Genomic DNA, 21,291 nt, shown 5'->3' with positions numbered 1-21,291 from the left:
AGATGCCTCATTTTCCCCATCTGTAAAATGGGAACAAAAATATGACCTACCTTAGAGGTCGTTGGTTTACGTGAAATAACACATGCAAAGCATTCAGCGCATAGTGTGGGTGTTGGGTGGGGGACAGAGTAGGGGAGTGGTCAAGATCGTGGCCTCTAAAGCCAGATTACCTGAGTTTAGTGCCCAGCATAGCCTCTTACCAGCTGTGTGACCTCGAGCAAGTTGCTTTACCTCTGTGTGTTTTAGTTTTCTGTTCTATAAAACCAGGGGTGTTAAGACCTAACCTTATAAGATTGTCGTGAGGACTAAATAAATTGTTATTTGTCAAGTGCTCAGAACAGTGACTAGCACAGAGGAAGACAGAGTAATGCGGTTATTAAACTTAACTGTATGCGTATTTGTTATTCTAAAGTGCAACCCTTTTAATGGGAAACTAACATAAAAATACCTAACATCTTGGTTTCAGGTTGGTGGTGCTATTCTATACCCACGGAGAACATACTTTTATTTAAGACAGGTTAAAGAATTTTTAGATCTTAAAAACAATACTGACATTCTTTTTTTTTCTTCCTTACCAACATTCGGGAAGCTTACATTTTTACGTGCACTTTTAAAGAATGACAGATGTTAGTCCTTTAAACACACACACACACACACACACACACACACACACACACACACACACACAGCAGAGAATGGCCACTATAAATATGGACAAAGCAAGACCCAACAGCAGCCTGGAATTCTATCGGGTCAGATGTCTCAGCTGCTTGAAAGAAAAAGCCCCTGTCCAGGGAGAGACAGACATAAAGATTAAGAAAGAGGTAATTAGTTACAAATGTGAATCATCTCAGTTGCCCTTGACTCAAAGGTCAGCCTTGTCCTCAGTCTCTTCTCTTGCTGTCTGAGTGATTGATTTTTAAATCCAACTACAGAGAAGTGGTTTTTCAATTGGTCCTGAAGAAACCTGCCAGGCCGGCAGCCTTCCTCGCTGACATTTAAAGTAGACAGAGTTTGGTGTGGTTTCAATCGGGTTTTAAATGTCAGTTGTCTTTTGGCACGGGGGGCTACCCCTAGGATGGGTGGGAAAGGGCACTTGGGTGGGGACTTGTTTATCTGGGAAGCCCTGAGGTTTGGGGGGGTCGGTTAATGCTGCTTACAAAGTATGCCAGCCACTTAACTAATAACCACATGTCATTTTCCATCGAGAGCTTAATCAGAGAAACGGCTTGGTGAATATTGAGTCTCTTTCTGGGGGTGTGGGGTGGGAACTGGTTTTCACAGTTTTGAATCTGGGATTTTCCTTACTATTAGACTGGAGAGAAAGCTATCCTGGACGCTGTTTATTTAAATGTAGGTTTTAAGTCTCCTGTAGGTGCAGAGCCCTTTAAAAAAAAAAAAAAAAAAAAAAAAAAAAAAAAAGGTGTTTGGCTCCCCAGTGCCTGGAAAGTACCTGGAACATAAGAGATGCCCAGTGAAGTTTCTTGGGAGAGAGGGAGGGGTTGTCTACCACAGATACAGGAGATGATATTAGGTGGTATGCACAATGACGTTAAGTAATACTGGTCTTCATGGCTAGAATGTATTTTCCTTTCTTTTCCTTTCATGCTTCAGATTGTGCCCAGGGAGAGTCTCGCTTTGCACCACTGTATCTTTGACGCTCCTGCAGGACTTGGAGATCTCCCTTGTTTCAGAAAGAGAGAGCATGCCTCGAACTTAGTGTCTTCAGCTAGGAACACTGATTAGGATTTCATAAAATTTTTTTTCTTTGCCTCGAGTTGATGGTTGAGTTACATTCTGTTTATGGCAAATGATGTTGCTATAGTTTCATTTTTTAAACATATTTATGTTTTAAAAAGTGGACTGATTTAAGAAAAATAGTATGCAAAGAATAACAGTTTAGGGGACCCTGGCGATGGCCAGATGGTGAAGGTGGTTCAAGAGAGAGTCAGGTTTGGAAAGCCCAATGCTGGGCACCACTTGAAGGTGGGCTGGTTCCAAAGCCATGCAAGGAAGAACTGTCCATGAAGGAGGATGGGAGGGAGGAGGGAGGTCCAGGAGGGAGGGCTATAGAGGCCAGCCTTCACATTCAACTAGCAGACGTGCTGTGAAGAAGGAAAAGTCTGAATGGGCTCCAGAAAGAACACGCCTCCAGCAAGGAGGAAGGAGGGGAAGTCCATGGACAAATAAGGAACAGATCATGAGGGTGGAGGTGAGACCCCAAAGCCATGGATGTGGCTGTTGGAGAGGACGATGAATGGGCTCTTTGGGCTCTGGGCTTTTCTGTGTGACATGAAGGATCGGGTGCCCCCTCCCTGCCATCTGCATTTAGCGATGAACTCGCATCTCCTGGGACCCAGAGAGATCTCTTCTGGGTTGGGTTGGGTCGCATCTCTCCAACCCAGAGATCTCTACTTGCAGAACCTTCTCTGTGTCTCTGCTTTTGAAGGTGAGCATTCTCAATTTGTAGCTTCAAGGAAAGATTCACTGAAGGGTATCTTCAGTCAGGAATAATGAAAATGACCTGAGGTGAAGGCAGAGGGGAAGCAGGTGGGAAAAGAGTGCTTATCTTGTGTCTGCACACAGAGAAGACAGGCCATTTGATCCACAGAAGCATAGAGAGATTTCCATAAGAAACTGGCGGGAAAAAATCTGACATTTCCAGTGTTGAATTTTCTCTTTCCCTCTGTTTTGGGCCTGGAAGGAAAGCTGGGGTTTCCCAGGGGAACTCTATCATAGAGACAGCTCTGTGGGATAACTGTTTCCTTAGAACTTTGGAAATGATGATCGGAAGTGCTCTACATTTTTCTATCACCTAATTAATGGTTAACCACGTTGGTGGTGCAGGGCATGGGGATGGGCAGGGGGTGGGGGGGTGGGGGGAGTGGCTGCAGATAGAGTATTCTGTGCTCCTGTATCTGCTGGCTGTGTTGTGTTTGTTGCAAGTTTTTACCCCAAGCCCGGAAAGTTAAATTCCCTTTGGTGAAACTAGAGTTTTGCTTGATACAGAAACTCAGTTTCTAGTCAGTCGCTCTGAACAAGATAGTACCTAGGAAAAGGGGAAATTTAGTCACCCCAGTGCCCAAAGGCCACAGATGGCCTGGTAGTGTTTGATCTAAATACTTCCATTACTGCTCATGTCTCGTGAGAGCCCTAGGAGGCCAGTCCCTCTTAGCTCATCATTATCAGGGAAGGTTCATTAAGGGCTTGTGGCACATGGCAGAACCAAAGGAGGAGACCCATGGAAGTGTCATGGTCACCGTGAAGTTTGACATTGAAGACAGAACAGGGATGTGGATACCTCTATGCGGGTACCACACAGGGTAGTGTTAGCTGAAAACCTGAGTGGATGGTAAAGGCTTACAAACAGGCCCAGGATAAGTATACTTTGTAGGGACAAAGCTGGGTGGGACTTGTAAGAATCCACAGATTCTTCCTGGGTGGAGAGATGATAAAGATTGGGGAAAATCACTTTCATGTGATTTTTTTTTTTCCAAACCCAAATTGACTAGAGGCGAAAAGTTTCAGCTCCTCTTTGGTCAGCCTGGGAGGTCTTCCCAAACACATGGGGTTCCCCAAAAGGAAAGGGGTGATTAGGTGGATGGAGGGGAGCAAGAGATGGGGCTTTGAACAAGTGGGCTGAGCTCCAGCAAAAAGACAAGGGGGGAAGATGATACCCTTAGGAGAGAAGATCGTTGCGAGGTTACGTTTTGGATTTGGCCAGTACTTGGAAGAGAGCCCTTGTGGAGTCTGTAAACTTGGGAGTGGCTCACAAACTTTGCTTGGGCACTGTGAGGGGAGGGAATGGGGTGGTGCCAGTCTGGGGGCTGCAAGAAGGACCCCTGGATGTCCCAGGCTGCACTGTGTGGGGCTGCCCGCCAGCCAGCCGCGTTCCCTGTCAGCAGCTCCGCCATGCTTAATCTCCTCGGCGATTGCCTGGAATCTGTGCAATTATTTGAATATTTTTATTGTACTTTTTCTCACATTTTATGAGGATAAGTGGGAAAATGGGCCTTGAAATTGATAACCATAGGTCTTAATATAATTGAGATAAAGATGAAAATCCGCGGGCATGCTGCAATGGCGGATCTTTAGCCTCATTGGACTTGGGTGATTGCACATTCTATTGTTAAAGAAGGAACACGTAGGTACAAAATGCTGAAAATCTATCACCCGAAGATGAGCTCCGAAGGTGAGGTGTAATTAGGGATTTTATAATCCTTTTTAGCTCTGTGGGAACAGAACTCCGAACATCATGTAAGTGTCTTGTTCCACACGAATACGTGTTTTCAGGAACCCACTATGGGTGAAATTGGGTGATTTCCTATAGAGCAGGCAGGGAATGGCAGCAGCCAGGTTTAAGGCACCAGTGAAGGGAGGTTGGAAGGCAGGGGTAGATGCTGGGAATGCACGTGTGTTCCGATAAGTGCAAACATTCAGCAGTTCAGTGGCCATGAGGGGTAAAGACTGAGTTGGAAGGGCTGAGAAATATTTGTTAGGCATGGAAGGCACCAGGGCAACTGTCTCTGAGGCTGCTTAAGAGCTATATGGAGGGGACGCCTGGGTGGCTCAGTCAGTTAAGCGTCTGACTTTGGTTCAGGTCATGATCTCATGGTCAGTGAGTTCGAGCCCTGTGTCAGGCTCTGTACTGACAGCCCAGAGCCTGGAGGCTGCTTCGGACTCTGTGTCTCCTTCTCTTTCTCTCTGTCCCTCTTCCACTCACACTCTGTCTCTGTCTCTCTCTCAAAAATGAATAAATTTTTTTTTTTTTAAAAAGGGTTATATGGAGGACAAAAACATCCATAGTCACGACGGCGAACATTTTCATGCATTTATGCACCAGCCACTCTTTGAAGCTGATGGTTCTCGAAGTGTGGTCCCCGGACCAGCATCTTCCGCACCACCTGAGAGCGCGTTGCCAAGGCAGATTTTCAGGCCCCTCCTCAGACTCACAGAATCAGACACTGTGGGGATGGGGCCCAGAACTCTGTGATTCTGATACCTAATCAAGTCTGAGAAAACGCTGGAAGCATTTTCCCTGTGCCAAGTCACTTATTCCTCCTGACAGCTGATGAGGAAGATTTTGTTATTACTGTTCTGCAGATACTATGACTGCAGCTCTCAGAAGGGAGGTTATCCAAGATCGCACAGCTGGTAAAATGCAGAGCAAGTGTCAGACCCAGGCCCTCTGGCCATGGAAGAAAAATCTTCTGGATTATACTCTAAATGTTAAAATGCCCGTAAGGCATTCCCTGAAAAACTCCACGGAAGAGAAATGTCTGTGTTTTTAAATTTTATTTATATATTTTTGGTGTCCAGAGAAACAGACAGGGACTGTTTTCCAGCTTCCTTTAAAATGAATTTTTTAAGAGCCCGAATTCACCCTCTACCACTGAAATGGTGCTAAATGAAGGATTCGCATAAGTAGCAAGTTTTTCATCTTTTTCACACTCCCATCTGGGGATTTCTGTCTGGTCTCATCACACTGCCACATCCCCTCCCCGCCCCCATCCACACACCAGGACTGGTTTATTAGGAACTCTCTGGGCTTGGGGGCGAGTCGTGTTTATAAGGTTGCTTATCTAGGAAGGCATCCAGGTTCACAGGAAATGCAGACATTACCTTAGAGATGATGGCTGTACTTTCAAAGCTGCAGCAGGGAAAAAAGGAGGTGGCCCATAGTTTCCATCCCTGGCTTAGTGCCAGTGCCAGGAACCTTTGTGGATCTTGATATCACTGGAAACATGCCTGGAGTAGAAAAGAATTGTTGGCTAACAAGAGTTCTCCGTAGGCAGAGTGGCATGCTTGTAGATGCCTCCGGGGTAGGAAAGAATGTCTCATTTGGGAATGGAACCCACCCAGGAGCCACGTGTGAGCCTTGCTGGACAGTGAGTGTGTGTGGATAGCGGAGAGGGAGGCCCTGAGGAAGTACTTTGGGGGAGGCAGAATTTGGGAAGCTGGTAGCAGGGTTGGGCAGCGGAAATGGCCCAGCTGGATAGAGGTTTCATGGCGGAACTCCGTCCCATCACCCGAGATTGCTAAACGGACTGCTCCCCGTATGTGTGATCCTGAAGTGGATCTCCTCTCCCTTCCCCTTTGGGCAAGGACACAAGAAACCTCCCCAGTGGACAGGGCAGAAGAACAGGATGGCTAAAAGCACCAGACCTTCTTCCGGGTGGGTCTGGATTCCCATCCTTGCTGGAACGCTCACTGGCTGGGTAACTGCAGGCATGTCACTTAACCTGTCTGAGCCTCAGTTCTCTTAGTGATACGCTAGCTGAGATCACGGTACCGACTTCAAGAAGTTGATGTGGTTACTAGATGAGATGTTGTAGATGCAAAGTCCTTGGTATTTAGGGAGCGGTCAACATACAGTAGCTATTTGTATCTTTATATATATTTTTTTTATTATTGCTAAAATAAACCAGGGGAATATAATGGGGGTTTGGATTCAGACCAATCTGGGTGCTAGCTCTGGTCTCACATCTGCTAGTTGCTACTCTGAGCCTCCGTTTCTTCATCTGTACAAAAGGCATAGTTTGTGGCAAAGGTACAATGAGCTAGTTAGTGCATGCAAAGGGTTTAATACAGTGCCTGACAAGAGTAAAAACCAGTGAATAACTCTACCATCATTCTTTCTTCTTCTTCTTCTTCTTCTTCTTCTTCTTCTTCTTCTTCTTCTTCTTCTTCATCATCATCATCATCATCGTCATCATCGCTAAAGCAGTGGCAGGTTGGAAAGTTCTTTCCTCTGGGAAGATGGGTTAGTGTCCTTCTCCCCACCCCCACTCCCCAGCCTGTGGGTTCCCTGTTTCCCTGAGTCCCTCCGGTGGATTTGGGGAAGTACCTGCTTGACAAGAGGTGCACACTGTTGACAAGCCCACCTTCTCCTCTGTCCTCCCCTGCCTCCTCCTGCCTGCCCTCCATGATCACCTAGGATGAGCTGAATCTGTCCCACCCATTCAAGATTGGGTGGTTTTGGATGCCTTTCCCCAGACATCCTTGTTTTTTGGGTTTTTTTTTTTTTTTTGCATTTTTCCTAGCTGAACCTCATTTTTCTGTTGGTGGCGTATTTTTTGATGTCTTAGACGTGTCAGCTGTCTTTCACATCCAGGCTCCTCTGCTGCTTGATTCAAGTGATGTGTATTCCACATCTAAGTTCATTTATGGGGTGGGGGCAAGGCACCAAGTAACAATGGGCCTCATTCCCAGTCCCAAGTCATTTCTTAGGTGGCTGCTATTTAATGTAAACGGTTGTTGGCTCCAAGCCATCGGGCCGGGGGGGTGGTGCGGTTGCCGCCATTGGGCAGGGAACGGGACCAGAGAAAGGTCAGGTTCTTCCCAGCCCTGGCACCACACAGCTCCATCACCACGGCCTGCAGCAAGCATGTCCTCGGCGCCTTCCAGAATCATGCCTTTGTTAAGGGCCGGGAATGCGGTGAGGCGAGTTCCAGGGAGAAGAGATGCTTAAAAGGACAGACCGTGCAAGATGGATGCCTGAGTCAAGGCTGGTTCTTTTCGTTTTCCTTTGTCCTTTTGGGGGGAAGGAGGGGGATGTCTCAGCAGCCTTAAGCCCCACAGATGTCCAGTTGGCGTATCCTGAGGTGAAGCGAGCAGCATACAGAGTGGCCGCAGCCAGGGTTGGGGAGGTCGGTCTCCCTTTCCCGTGGGCCTGCTGCTGCAGCCTGTGGTGGACAGGAGACCCCCTGCGAGAGATCGGAACCTTTGCACCCTCAGTACACACATCCAGGATGGTCAAGAGGCCCTCCCTGAGTTACCAGCACTTGAGCCACAGCTCTACCAGCCCTGGGGTGGGGAAGGCTGCCCCCAGGGCCCCTCCCCAGGTGCTGCAGGGCCTGCCCCAACCCTACCCTCCCTGCATTTGGGCCTGGGCCCCCCAGCATTTCGGGGAATAAGAGGACAGTGTGGGGGTGGAGGCAGGGTGAGGGAGACCCTGTGGGACCAGTACGCGCAGGGGTGGGGGAGTGGGGGGCGAGCAGGTGTTGAAAAATCCTCCTGGGGAGGTGGTAGTAGGCAGGACCACAAGTGAACCCTATCAGATTTCACTTACAAAACACAAGTTTGAAGATAAAAAATACTAAAAATTAAAATGGCAACTGCAGAGCATTAAACCCCAAGCAGGAAGCCCTTCAGGCCATGAGGCCCGGAGGAACATAGGACCATTTGGAGGGTAGGAGCCTGTGTGACTGCAGATTCCCAGGAGAGAAGACTGTTGGCTCAGTTTGAGACCTGGGTCAGCAATGGGATAGGAAACAGGCCAATCAGCTAAGCCAGAGATGCAGGCTGTGATCAAGGGGTTTGAGCTTGCACAGTGGGGCACAGATCCATTGAGTGCATGGCGGGAGATTCTCTGGAGAGCAGGGGCTGTGGGCTAGGCTGGGCCCAGTGATCCTTCCTCTGCGTGCACGTGACAAACAAAAGCTGGAGACCAGTTATTCAGCTGTAAAATAAGAGCAAAATCTACAAATGCCTACGGATAGAAGAATCTGCAAGATGCTTTTGAAAGGTGCTTTAGTTTCCTGGAAAAGGACGAGTCCACCGAAACAGCCTCAGAACTGCGTGTGACCAGTGGATTTTGACCACAGGGCTGGGGAGATGGCAGAATATGGCTAGAGGCTCCTTAAATCCCCTCCTGAGCCCAAGTTTCTATTGCTCTTATTTTGGCCTAAGTTATAGAACTGCCATGCTGTGTATCATGAGGATTTTAAAAGAGTATTTTCTTTTCCATTTCTCCATAACACACAAATCATTCCTTTTCATTGAAAAAAAAATGTCTTTTTTTCTTTCCCCAAATGTCTCCTTGAAGGGGGAGAAGTAGGAGAGAGAGGGAAGAAGAACCTGAGCCATCTTTTAAAGCTTATCCCTTAAGGTACAGATACAGAGTGATTTTTATCAAGTAAAGAAAACGTCCACAGATTTAGGGACCCTGTATCACTTTCTCCCCTCTTCTACATATTCTGTCTCTTATCTTGATTTCTTAAAAGTTCAAAATGGGCTTCAGCACCAAAACAGGCAATATATATATTCAGCCAATGTTTATTAACATCTGCTATGTTTGGGGCACTGTTCTCAGAGCAGTAAGAAATGACCTTCACCCCTAAGGACCTAGTGAGTATGATACAGGGTTTGAATTTGTTTCTTTAACTCATGACATCGCCTGGACTAGGCTTTTATCTCTCTGTTGTCAGTACTTCCTGTTCTCGCACCACTCTACCCCCACCCCTGCCATTTAAAATGTAGACGTCATAGGACAAAGTCACAAAAACTGCATTAAGAGGGAGGTGCAATCACATTCACAGGTGCATTGCAGAAACATGACATCTTGGAAGGTTGTAAAGTTGTTTTGGAAGAAGCCTGGGACATCTGTGTTGGCATCAGAGGTGTGACAGAGACTAATGGCATCAGGAGCCCTTGCACAGAGCACCCAGGGGAAGTTCTGAGAACTTCACCTGGATGGGTGATAGGGACCCACACAGAGACTTGAGGCCCCAGCTGCTCAGAAACATGCAGGTGGAGCGACTGCCTTCTGGAAGGCACCTGCACAGTCCTTTCCTGTCCAGCCCGGCTGTCACAGAGCCTTGCTTCTGATAGTCTAAATTTGGTGCAGTGGTGTTTTCTTGCTTTCTGACCCAGAAGCTGTTGGGATTCATTTGCTTGGCTGGAAGGTGGAGAATGCAGGTGGGGTCTCACTGAAACTACCTCTCTGTTCCATCGTTCTGTGTAAAGGAATTGATTTTTGTCTCCTTTAACACAGTTGGTGTTCTCCTAGAAGATGTCATTCTGACTTTGAGTTGGGGTTCCATCTTGACACTAAACGCTGGCCAACTACTTTTTGAAGTTAGATCATCTCTTGTGAATTTTAATAGGGCTTCTGAAATTTGGTTTATATGTGTGAGTCACAGAAATGTGACAGTTCCTTTGACAAAATATTTTAATATATTTGATGTAGGCCCATTCATTACCGACTCTCTTTAACTCCCACTCCTTTGTGAAGATAGATGGGCTAAGAGAACAGCTATTATCATCAATGCCCATTACCACTGAGTACTAAGAACATGAGATACTCTGTGTGTGTGTGTGTGTGTGTGTGTGTGTGTGTGTGTGTGTGTGTGTGTAATGACTAAGTCTTATAAGAACTTTATGATGTTGCTGGTATGGTGCCATTTTACAGCTGAGGAATTCAAGTATTAGAGAAAGTTCAAGATCACGCAGCTTGAGTGTGGCCGAGCTGGGACTTGAGCCCCCGTCTGATATCCAAATTCTTTCCGCTCTGCTATGCACGAGCATAGCATCATTGCTATCGTTGCATCATTGTCATCGTTGCAACAGGGTTTTAAGGTTTTATAAAGGAGAATACTAAGAAATGCATTAGGTTTTCTGTAGGATACAGATCACCATGGGCCCCCTGCCCCATAAGCATAGGACTTTGATAATCTGATAATGTGAGGTGAGTGGAGAGGCACCAGCGCATCCTTGCTCTTGGAGCTTCCGTGACCTGTGAAGAGGCTGCTCCACTTATGGGACCAGCGCTAGCCCCTCAAGGGGGCTCTGGGTGGGGAGACTTGCTAGAAGGCAACAAAGCAGAGTGGGGAGAACATGGCTTCTGGAGCTAAGAAGACCTGGTCTGTCTCCTGTAGGCGGTCTCTTCACTGACCATCAGTAAAATGAGGGTCATGGCACCAACCGGATAGGACTGTTGGGAGGGTAGCAATTAGGTGAAATGAAGGATATAAACCCTCTGACGTGCGCAGAACACTCAGCAGTTGCTAGGTACAATTGCACAAGGACTTAACCGTACTCTCTCTTTCCACAGCTTTCCATGCACACCCTCACTGGTGGACACATACTCACGGCTGCTTAAGGTTTTGCATACAGTCTCTTTCATGCTTGCGTGGGAAACCCTAAATTCATCTCTTAAAAAAATATATTATCTCTGCACAATTTCCCATTACCTCAACGCTCCCTTTTCTGAGTTTAGATGAAGGGCTTGAAGGACATCGGGTGTCCACCACAGGCCTGCCGTAGGACTCAGCCAAGCCTGTGGCATGCCTCCTCCCTGCTTGGAGGGATGGAGTGGTGGTTGAGTTTGGCTCTCGTCTCCCTCGTTTGCCGGGGGATGTCTTGTTGACTTCTCCCGAAGCCTGATCTTCCAAGAGGACAGATGGCTTCTAGTACTTGGAAGCGTGACTGGCATCCAAGGGCCCAGAGCCCCGCGCCCTCGCCCATTGGACGTGGAAGAGGTTTTGTCGGTGCGTGAAGTAGCCCAACCCGTGTGTTCTTTGTTCTCTCTTGACAGAATCAGCTTCTTGCCAAAGGCCTGTTGTTTGTGGAGGAGAAGATTAAGCTGTGTGAAGGCAAGTACAAGGCAGCCCTCGTACAGTGGGCCCTGTGACTCAGCCTCTGCTGTTTGGACAGCTGAAATGCTTCTGTCCAAGAGTGGCAGGCTCCAAGTGAGTGATTCACCCCGTCTCGCGCTCCCCCCGCGAGCGGCCTCACTTGCTTGGAGCCAGCCACTGTGGCTGTGCCAGTCAGATCTGTATTTTGAAAAATGAGGTGGGATTGGGGTGGTCTTCTCCGAGAACCCTCGCCGAGGGTGTTTCACGGGATGCGTGCTGGCGGTCCGCTGTGGAGGGATAAATTCTACCATGGATCCTGACATGCTGTTCTCCCTGGTCTGACCCAGGCTATTTCTAACTGGCCTTTTTCATCTTAGTTGAGGTCCTATATGACAGGAGGCCTACCTGTTTGGGGGGCATCAGGCTAAACAGGCCCCTGCTGAATGGCGTATGATTTCATAGGCAATGGAAGATTCCTGGCCTTAAAAGATTTTAGAGCCCAGCAGACAGAATAGAAAGGCACCAAATGGAGATGGGAGATGGGACCAAGGCAAGAAGTGGCCAACCCCGGGACTCTATCAAGGGCTACCTCTCAACTGCCTCCAAGGTAGATTCTGACCTTAGCTTACCACCTACTTCTTCGGTGACTTTTGCCAAGTTTCTAGTTCCTTTGAGCCTTGGTTTTTACTGATTATTTATTTTTGAAAAATTTTTATTAAAATTTTTTTAAGTTTATTTTGAGAGAGAGAGAGAAATAGAGAGAGAAAGAGAATCCCAAGCAGGCACAGAGCCCAGTGCAGGGCTTGAACTCGTGAACCGTGAGATCATGACCTGAGTCGAAATCAAGAGTCAGATGCTTAACTGACTGAGCCACCCAGGCGCCCCGGTTTTTTATCATTTTTAAAATGACCAAATGGGCTAGGGGTTATAAGGAGTAGAAGGAGTGTACCTGGCGTAGCACCATACTTGGCATGCCGTAGGTCCACAAACTGGTTTCTTCTTTTTTTTTTTTTTTGGTACTTTAGCCTAAAGACCTCTATCTGTAGGTCAAATTTTCTACTAGTCCCAGACGTATCAGGCCATAGAGCATCCCTTTTTTTTTCACCTCCATTCCCTGGGAAAGAGATTCTTGTTCCATGAAGTGTCCCCTGGGAAGACAAAGTAGGAGACAAATGAGAAGCTGACACCGGAAAGTTCCGGTGCTTGGCCCACAGTAGGTGCTCAGCAGACCTTTGGAAGAATAGAGATTAGAAATTAACTTCCATATATGTGACAGCTGACTGAACTTGTAGCCTTGTTTTCCTTCCATATAGCTGTATTCAGGCTTTTTCAACCTTGTAAACACCCACTAGCCCAGGGCCTTAGTTTTAAGTGAGTGGCTTTGACAGGGATTTTGTGCCCCTTTTGCATTTAACAGCCGGGCCAGTACACAAGTATGGAAGGTGGCTGCCTAGTAAAGGGGGGGAAGGGAAGTGTGGTCTCTGGCCACATTATTTGTCTGTAAGTCACCTGAGGGGTTACTACATGCTCCTGCAAGTGTGGGAAACCAGCTTCATGAAAAAGATACCGAGCAAAACCAGGTCTGTAAGTGTTTTCAGGGAAGAGTCAATGTCTCTTATTCCAGTGACGCTTGACACGGATACATTTGGAGTGAAGGCTCAGAAATGGTGCTGAATGGGGTAAATGAAGGTCATCTGAGGTTCTCTGCCTCTGCCCTAAAGCACGCCATGGGGCACCAGGGCGGGGGTTCTCCCCGGGTCCGTGCTGGCCATGAGGTCTGCATGTCACCTCTGCACAGTGAAAGAGGTGGAGAACCTTGAAGGGCCTTTCCTGTCTTCAGCCAGAACTTCTCCACTTTTTTATTTCATGTATTACAACCCCACGAAAGATTTTATTTGACAGAAAGGATTCCCTTGCTATAGGATCCATCCTATCACTGAACAGACCGTACTCTGTTGACCTGATTGTTTTATGGACACATTGTACGTGTGTCCCTTATGGCCGCAGAAAGGACAGAGGCAGCTCTTATCCTTGTGTTGATCTTTTGTGGGCAGGATCTGCCGTGTTTCTTCCAGGAATCTTTCCCAGAGCTTTCGTGGCGTTGACCGTAAGGAGTCCCTGATTCCCCTTCTATGGGCTTCCGGTGATCTAAACTCCTGTGGCACATTTAGAGGACAGTTTTTATAGGGTGGTTGTCTAGAAGCCTCTGTGCAGCCCCCTTCATCTTTGCAGGGAGCTAAGTCCTTAGGGGCTGTTTCTGGAGGTGAAGTCACCTCCCTGAAACTCTTTCTTCCCCGGGGTCACCCTGTTTTGCTACCCTGTGTCAGTCGGACATTCTTCTCTGAACACTTTCCAAAACCTCCATTACTCTGTGAAGTTCGAAGCCAGCAATTAGACCCGGGTTCCCAGGAGAGGTGCCTTTCTGCTGCTGGGTTGAAAGATTACCTCATGTGCTGACGAGCTCTCCGTCCTGGCGGTGGAGGGGAATAAGCGGGCACCGGCACGGATCTGCAGGATTCTCCTGCCCTTCCTTCGTGTCGGGAAGGCCTCTGCTGGGCTTTGTAATGGAAGGCTTAGGATACAGGCCGTCAATAAAGCAGCTGGAATATAGCCTTTTCTCCTGTGCAGTACGTTCCCCGGGTGTTGGGTTCACCTTGGTTTTGGGTACCAGGATGGCTTAACATGTCAGATGTTCCTTTTGAGCTCCCCGACTCCTCCCTGCCACGAACTAGCATAGCCTACATTTGAAAAGATTGGTTCGTTCAGCCATCTACCAGGCACTTTGCTAGGTGCTGGGGACACGGTGGTGAACAAAACCATCCTAGGATTCCAGGCCCTCGTGGATTAGCTCATAACCCAGTGGTGAAGAGAGAGATTAATCAAATCATTATGAAATATAACACTGTAACTGCAGCAGGTACTAAGAATACAGTCTGGGGCACCTGGGTGACTCGGTTGGACGTCCGGCTTTGGCTCAGGTCACGATCTCGCGGTTCGTGGGTTCGAGCCCCGCATCGGGCTCAGAGCCTGGAGCCTGCTGGGATTCTCTGTCTCCCTTTCTCTCTGCCCTTCCCCTGTTCCTGCTCTGTCTCTCTCTCAAAAATAAATAAAAATTTAAAAGATTAAAAAAAAAAAAAAGAATACAGTCTGTAGGAGGGAGGTTTGACCCATGGGTGAGACTTTGCTATAGAAATGATGCTGGAGCTGAAACTAAAAGAATAGGCAGATGTAGGTGAGGCAGAAAGAGGGGTAAAGAATAGTCTAGGCAAAGGGACTAGCACATGCAAATGCCCTGTGGTGTGCAGAGCATGGTGAGCCTGAGGGACTGAAATAAAATCCACATACTTAGGGGAATAGAGAAGGAGGGTGAGGATGCAGAAGAAGGAAACAGACTGTCCCCTCCAGATTGCCCGTATTGCAGATGTTTCCTTGATCTAAGAGCAAAGGAAAATGTTGGAGCTAATTATTAAGTCCTGTTGTGTCCTGTCCTATGTTGGGGCTAAATGTTAACCCCCTTCGCTCACCAGCCGCAGCATCTGCGAAAGCCTGTACCCTTGATACTTGTGATTCATTCACTCAAAGATTTCTAAAAAGCAATTTATTGATCTGGCAACATGCCAGGCACTAGAAATAATAATGGTGGAGCGGGACAGACAGGACCCAGACGCCCATCCCATTCTAGGAGAGGAGACAGAGAAGTCAATCAGTGATTCCAACAACGTGTAATTAGCACTTTGTGAGGCAAATTACAGGGGACTATGGATTTGCATTTTCCCCTAGCGTGTGTCTCTCCAAGCTTTCAAAAATCCACGCATCTTCGGCCCCACTAGCTGCTGGTTCTGCCCTTGTTCTGTTCTCTCTCCCAGCCACTGCTTTTATTGTCCATTAAATTAATAGGCGGAAGAGGCTAAATGAATCTTTCAAGATCTGTTCAGTGGAACTGGCAGTGTTTTGCCAAACGCATCTTTCAGTGTCTAATCTTGGCCGACCCAGTTTCTCGGCCTCAGATGAGCAAAGACGGTGCCCAATCAGCTCTGTTATCTAGGTCATTAAAAAGCAGCCACCGTGCAGGCTCCTCTCTGCCAGTGCCGGCCTTTCCTGCAGGTGCGCGGTTCCTGGCACGGCCTTCTGGTGGCATTGGGTGACCCATGTACACCCAGCCTGGGAGCGGTGCCTGACCAATGGCTCAGGATCCCAGGGGTGAGCGTAAGTATAGCATCAGGAGGCGGGGCCTGAGTTCTGCAGGTGCTATGCTGCCTCCCTCCCCCCGCTGGTTATTGCAAACCAGTGGGTGGAAGTGACAGTTTCCAGGCCCTTCTTTTCACCTCCTTGTCCCAACAGCTCAAATCCAGAATAAAAACCCAGTGTCGTAGTGATTAGAAAATCAAAACAATATATAATTGTGCACGTGATCGTCCCAGATAATGTTGGTCAAGGGCATGGATTCTGGAATCCCAGCTCTGCCTTCTAGCCGTGTGATGTTAGGCTAGACACCTGGCCTGTCTCTGAGCCTGTAAAGTGAGGGAATAGTTTATTCATGAAATGTAGACGAGAAGTTTAGTACAGTGCCTGAGAATGTTGTTACCATTCTCACCACAGCAGCAACTGTTCTGTGATTTCCAGACTTCAGCTCCCTTTCCTGGATTGGGGGATAGAAGACATATTTGCCTCTTTTCGGTTAAGTCTTTCCACTCATTCCCACATTTACTTGTAGCAATGCCTCCTAGATGAAATGTAGGTCATGAGTTACCTGCCCCCATGCTCCCTTTGATACGGAGCAGTCTCTAGCCTCTCCTGCAAGTAATGACAAATTCTTTTTCTTTCTTTCTCCCCTCCCATCTTCTCGCCCTCGTGTAGGTGAAAATCGCATTGAGGTTCTGGCTGAAGTGTGGGACCACTTCTTCACTGAGACTCTCCCCACCCTGCAGGCAATATTTTATCCAGTTCAGGTCAGTCTCGGAGGAACGACCTCCTGCCGGCCTCAGCACTCTTGTCTCATTCCTTGGCCTTTGCCAGCTCGGGCCTCCTGGTGAACTGGGGAGAGGCAGGACGTTGGGTGCCTGAGTCGGCTAAGGACCTCGGAGCTCTTTGAAGGGCTCTCTGGTCTGTGTTTAGCATCTGACCTCCGGCAAAGAGAGAGCGCCTGCGTAACTAGCAATTTGTAGGCTCTCCTCACCCTCTTGGTTTTGAATATGCCTTGTATGTTCTCGGAGTGGTTTGTTTCTTCCAGCTTCTCAGAAGCAGAGATGGGGTAGGGAGACTGTTTTCTTTTCTGTCCCTTTCTTTCTTTGTTCCCCCCTCCCTTTCTTTGAAGCACAATTTTAAGGCAGGGTTCCTGTTGTACCAAACTGTGGGAAAGGAATAATGTTTCTTGCCCTCTGTAAGGGATTCCCGAAGACAAGTAGCCACATGATGTAGCAGAAAGAACACTAGACTGAGAATCAGTAGTTGGTCCTGGGCAAACTCATTTCACTTCTCTGAGCATAGCTCGGTTTCATCTGCAAAATGTGGAATTTTGTGTGAGCAGTGAGTAGCATCTCTTTGGTATTATTGTGTGACCTGGGCTTCTCCTAACACTTGAGGTGATTTCCTTCCATCTTTCCGCAGAGTCTAATAGCAGGACGAGGCATTGCCAGTGCAGAGTAGATGCCCCCGAAGGCAGGTGTACCAATCGATGTTCCTCTCCCAGACTCACCTCTCCGTCCTGCATTAACAGTGCCCCCCCCACCCCGCCCCTGGGCTTAAGGCTCCTATCTCACCTGGCTTTGGGGAAGTGTGGGTGTGGGGCATAGCAGCTGAGCCATTAACAGTGGTAGGAATGACCCTGGTACCAGACCTAAGGGCCCACATGCTTTGTTTGCTCTGAATGGTATTTTATGGGAGCTTGGAATTCTTTTAAATATGTATCCGTATTTAAAATTGGGAAGTTATGCCTACAGAGCTCCTTTCCATTTCTGGCCTGCCCCTAACAATTTTTAGTAGAAGCCTCTGGCCTGCACAGCTCACTGCTCTTTTGATCCCTTCCTTTATCCTCGGGTCCATCCTTTACCCCCGTGAGGGGGTTTGCAGCATTTATGTAGACAGTTCAGCCCCCGTGCCCTGTGATAGTCACTAGGCCAGCACTGGATCCTAAGAAGACAGACCTAGGGGTAGGATTCCCAGATTTAGCAAATAAAATGACAGGATGCTGAGTTAAATTTGAATTTCAGATCAACAATGAATAATGCAACATTTGGGACGTACTTCTACTAAAAAATGATTCACATTCTACTGGACATCCTGTTTTATTTGGCATCCTGTTGGCGGGGGTGTATAGACCCGGGTCTCTCTCTTGGGACCTGGTGGGCATGGAATTTCAAGGGGTGGGTGTATCCAGATGGGTTTAGAATGGAAGTGTGGCATCCGAGTGAGCATGGCCCTGGGACAATCGTCAGATGGCCAAGAAGGGCCCTCACATACATCCAAGCGGGAGCCCAGCTGTGAGGGTCTGAGGACGTTACTGTCCTGCTTCTCTCGAAGAATCAGAAGCTCCGGTGACAGGTGATGCTGCCCGTCCATCTGCTTCGCCACACACGGTTTCCCAAGTGCTGTTGCTGCCGCTGCTGTTGCGGACACCCCACCGCGGGAAGCCCTGAGTTAGCGGTTCTCGCTACTGGTGGTAACACACCGAGGTGTCTGTTTGTCCGGCTAGATCCTTCTTAGAGCCCCCTGCCTGGATGGGTGTCTGACACCTACTTCCTCATTGGACAGTGTGGTTTTGAGTACCTACTGGGTTCAAGGGTGTGGAAGCTTGCCTTCATCTTCCTACCTCATAAGGGGAAAGGAACCCTGGAGGGGAAGCGAGGGCAGAGACCTAAGAGACAGGCGGTCAGTGTCGAGTGCTGGCGTGTGGGGCAAAAAGTAGCAACCGTAGCACCTTAAGGCGGTGGGGAAGGCAATCAGGGAGGGGGGTGGTTGACCCGAGCCTGGAAGGCACTGGTGGTGGTTGTGTGCATCTCTTGGTGGAGGGAGGGGGGGATGCGGGGATGGCAACCCTAAGGAGTTAACGGGAAATGTAAAACTTCCTTAAGCCTTGGCAGACTTGTGGGATGAAAAGCTACATCCTGTTTGGCAGGTGCCTTGATGATATCTTTGGCTCTCCCACAAGCAACCCATCTTTGGTGTGTGCTGTATATACATGTGCAAAGGAGAGTCTAGGAAAGAGGCCCTCCTTTCTCTTTTGGGAAACTTTGGCAGCTCTAAAATCAACCGGTTAATGTTTGAGATCCAGCTCTTCCCTGGATATAGTACCATAACCCTGTCCTTCAGGGTTTTCATCTGCGGGGTAGGTTTTGTAATAGTACCTATCCGAAAGGGTGGCGACTAAACGTGTTACTTCCATCTAAAATATTTAGAGTCATGGCTTGCACATGGAGCTTGGGTAGTATCAGCTCTTAGGATTATTAGTTATGTTCATCCTCCGCCTGCACCCTGCATGGTCAAAATGAGTCCCTGTATTAAGCAAAGTTGAGGAAGCAGCCTTGAAAGTGGGGGCCAGGGCTAGTGTTGATCTTTTCTCTCGCTTCCCCCCATCTTCCTTTCTTCCTCCTTCCTGAATGCCCCTTGCCCCCCATGACAGCATAGCCCCCATGTATCTTGTACCATCTTGGGTCACTTAGGCGGATTGAGTGAGTCACACCTTATCTTTTTTTCCTTTAATGTTTTATTTATTTTTGAGAGAGAGAGAGAGAGAGCACAAGTTGGGGAAGGGCAGAGAGAGAGGGAGACACAGAATCGGAAGCAGGCTCCAGGCTCCGAGCCGTCAGCACAGAGCCCAGCACGGGGCTCGAACGCACAAACTGTGAGATCATGACCTGAGCTGAAGTCGGACGCTTAACCGACTGAGCCACGAGGCACCTCTGAGTCACACCTTAATCTTAAATGAAGTTTTCATTCGGAAGGACGGGGGGGAGGAAGGGGCCAAATCTTCGACTTTTTAGCAGTCTTCCCCCCACCCAGGTCTGCAAACACCTCATCCCGGCCCATCGTGGTGCTCTGTACACACTGGTTGTCCTGGAACCCCCGTGGTTAGTGGCATATTCTGCGGGCTCTCACCTCCCAGCCCTGCCCCCTCTCTCCTCTCCAGGGCCAGGAGCTGACCATCCGCCAGATCTCTCTGCTGGGCTTCCGCGACCTGGTCCTGCTGAAGGTGAAGCCGGGCGACTTGCTGCTGGCCCGGTCCCAGCCGCCCTCATCCATTGTCCAGATGTTGCTCGTCCTGCAGGTGGGTGAGGCCCTGGTGGAGATGTGGCCACCTGGCCAAAGGAGGAAGAGACCCTGTGGGACGGCGGAGGGACCAAACGACTTGAATGTCTTAGCTTAGCTCGTATTCTTCAGTGTAGCTGTTCCTGTGCCTTAGCGCATTTGTTCCCTTGCTGTACCTCCACTGAGCGCCTGTGAGGCCCCTGGCACTGTGCTCCATGCTGGGATCCCAGTGGGGGCCAGAGAAGCAGGTCTTGTCATTCAGGAAGCGCCTTCCCTCCTCTCCTGCATGTCAGTGATCCATAAATCACACGCGACCACAAGAGCCTGCTGTAGCCTAGCTGAAGCCAGACCAGGAACTCCCTAGAGGGTTCCCGGGCAGGTGGGCACCCTAAGAGACTACAGCCAGAAGTAAGACCACATCAAGCCCCAAAGCTGCCAGCCTTTCACCACTTATCAGTCTTGCCTTGTTTCTCTCTGCTGCTACCTCTCCTGGCCCTGCCCGGTGCCTCGTGGACTTGGTGTCTCTCCCTTTCTCCCTCTTTCTGCAGAATTGTATTCAGTACTTTGGTTTGCACCTGACCAAACGTGGCATCCCCCACACAACTCCCGTGTTTCCACCAAGAGCTGACCCAGATGGTTGTCTCTTAATCCCAGTTCTGAATCAACAGTGGGAAGATGAGCTAATGCTACTGGCTGATTTCTGAATCAGATAATCCAAACGACCACCTTATGAGGCGGACAGTGTTGTTATTCCCATTTTACAGATGAAGAAATGGAAACCCGGGAAGTGTGTGTTTGTCCAAGCTCCCTCAGCAAGAGGTAGTAAGATTCAGAGCTATGTACACTCAGGGGAAAGAATTGGATTTGTCTAGCTCTGGCTACACGACTCCCCTTTGCCAGTCAGCCATGACCTTGGGTCGAGTACCATAAACATGGCGTCAGGGAGCCCGATCCGATGGACGGGGGTGCATAATTCCCAAGAAACAGAGCTGCAGCCCAGGGACAGCCCCAGAAGATGGCAACTATGCCTCCACCTCTGTACCAAGTTCAGCTGCCACAGCATCAGGTCTGAGCCGTTCCCCAGGGCGGCCGGTTCCATCCTTGGTCAGGCTGGTGGTGACCCCGCTGCCCTCTTGGCAGGGGTAGAACAGCAGGCTTGGGGCCCTGGTCTCCCCCTCCCCCAGCTGCTGTTGCCTTCTGGCTGTCTAAGCTAGGCCGTCCTTCTGGGCATTCTCCCCCTTTCCTGAAGTCAGAGGAGCAAGAGCTGCCTAATAGGACGAGGGGGCGCTTAAATGTCTGGAAAGCCAGCTCAGGCATGTTTATGGCAGGGAAGGAGAAGGCGTGGGGGTCAGAAAGTGTGTGTGTGGGCTCATGTCTGGGATGCATAAAGCAGAGCTTGCGTCCCATGGAAAAAGTCTAGAAAATGAGCCCTTTAGGGTTCGGATAGGATAATTGGGAAAGAGGAGTTGGGCTTTCCCCCTCTTACTTCCATTTATAATATTTTAGGGATGACAGGTGTCCTATATTGTTGTTGCTGTTTGTTCTTTTGGAGGGAGAACTGGGGTGGGGGTCCCCACCTGCTGACAGTAGACCAAAAAGGACTGTCTCTGTACTAATGAGAAACGCCCACCACGTTCCCACTTTGGACAACCCAAGAATCACATGAGAAAGCCGCCGTCATCCCCCCGAA

General features: G+C 48.8%; 1 protein-coding gene across 20 annotated transcripts in view; it reads left to right on the top strand.

Moving 5' to 3' along the window:
• The window catches only part of PRR5L (proline rich 5 like), a 73,595-nt gene that overhangs the window by 37,741 nt on the left and 14,563 nt on the right, over positions 1 to 21,291 (top strand). For 17 of the 20 annotated variants that reach the window (XM_060606377.3, XM_060606378.3, XM_060606394.3 and 14 more), the window contains 3 exons: positions 11,318 to 11,375; positions 16,215 to 16,306; positions 19,483 to 19,620. In XM_060606377.3, coding sequence (XP_060462360.1) covers positions 11,318 to 11,375; positions 16,215 to 16,306; positions 19,483 to 19,620 — 288 coding nt within the window. The remainder of the gene's footprint in view (positions 1 to 11,317; positions 11,376 to 16,214; positions 16,307 to 19,482; positions 19,621 to 21,291) is intronic. The other 3 variants (XM_078433379.2, XM_078433377.2, XM_078433378.2) reach the window with 2 other exon arrangements.

Source organism: Panthera onca, chromosome D1, assembly GCF_046562875.1.
Source record: "Panthera onca isolate mPanOnc1 chromosome D1, mPanOnc1 haplotype 2, whole genome shotgun sequence".
In the NCBI taxonomy this organism is placed as follows: domain Eukaryota; kingdom Metazoa; phylum Chordata; class Mammalia; order Carnivora; family Felidae; genus Panthera; species Panthera onca.
This window is presented reverse-complemented; position numbering and strand designations above follow the sequence as displayed.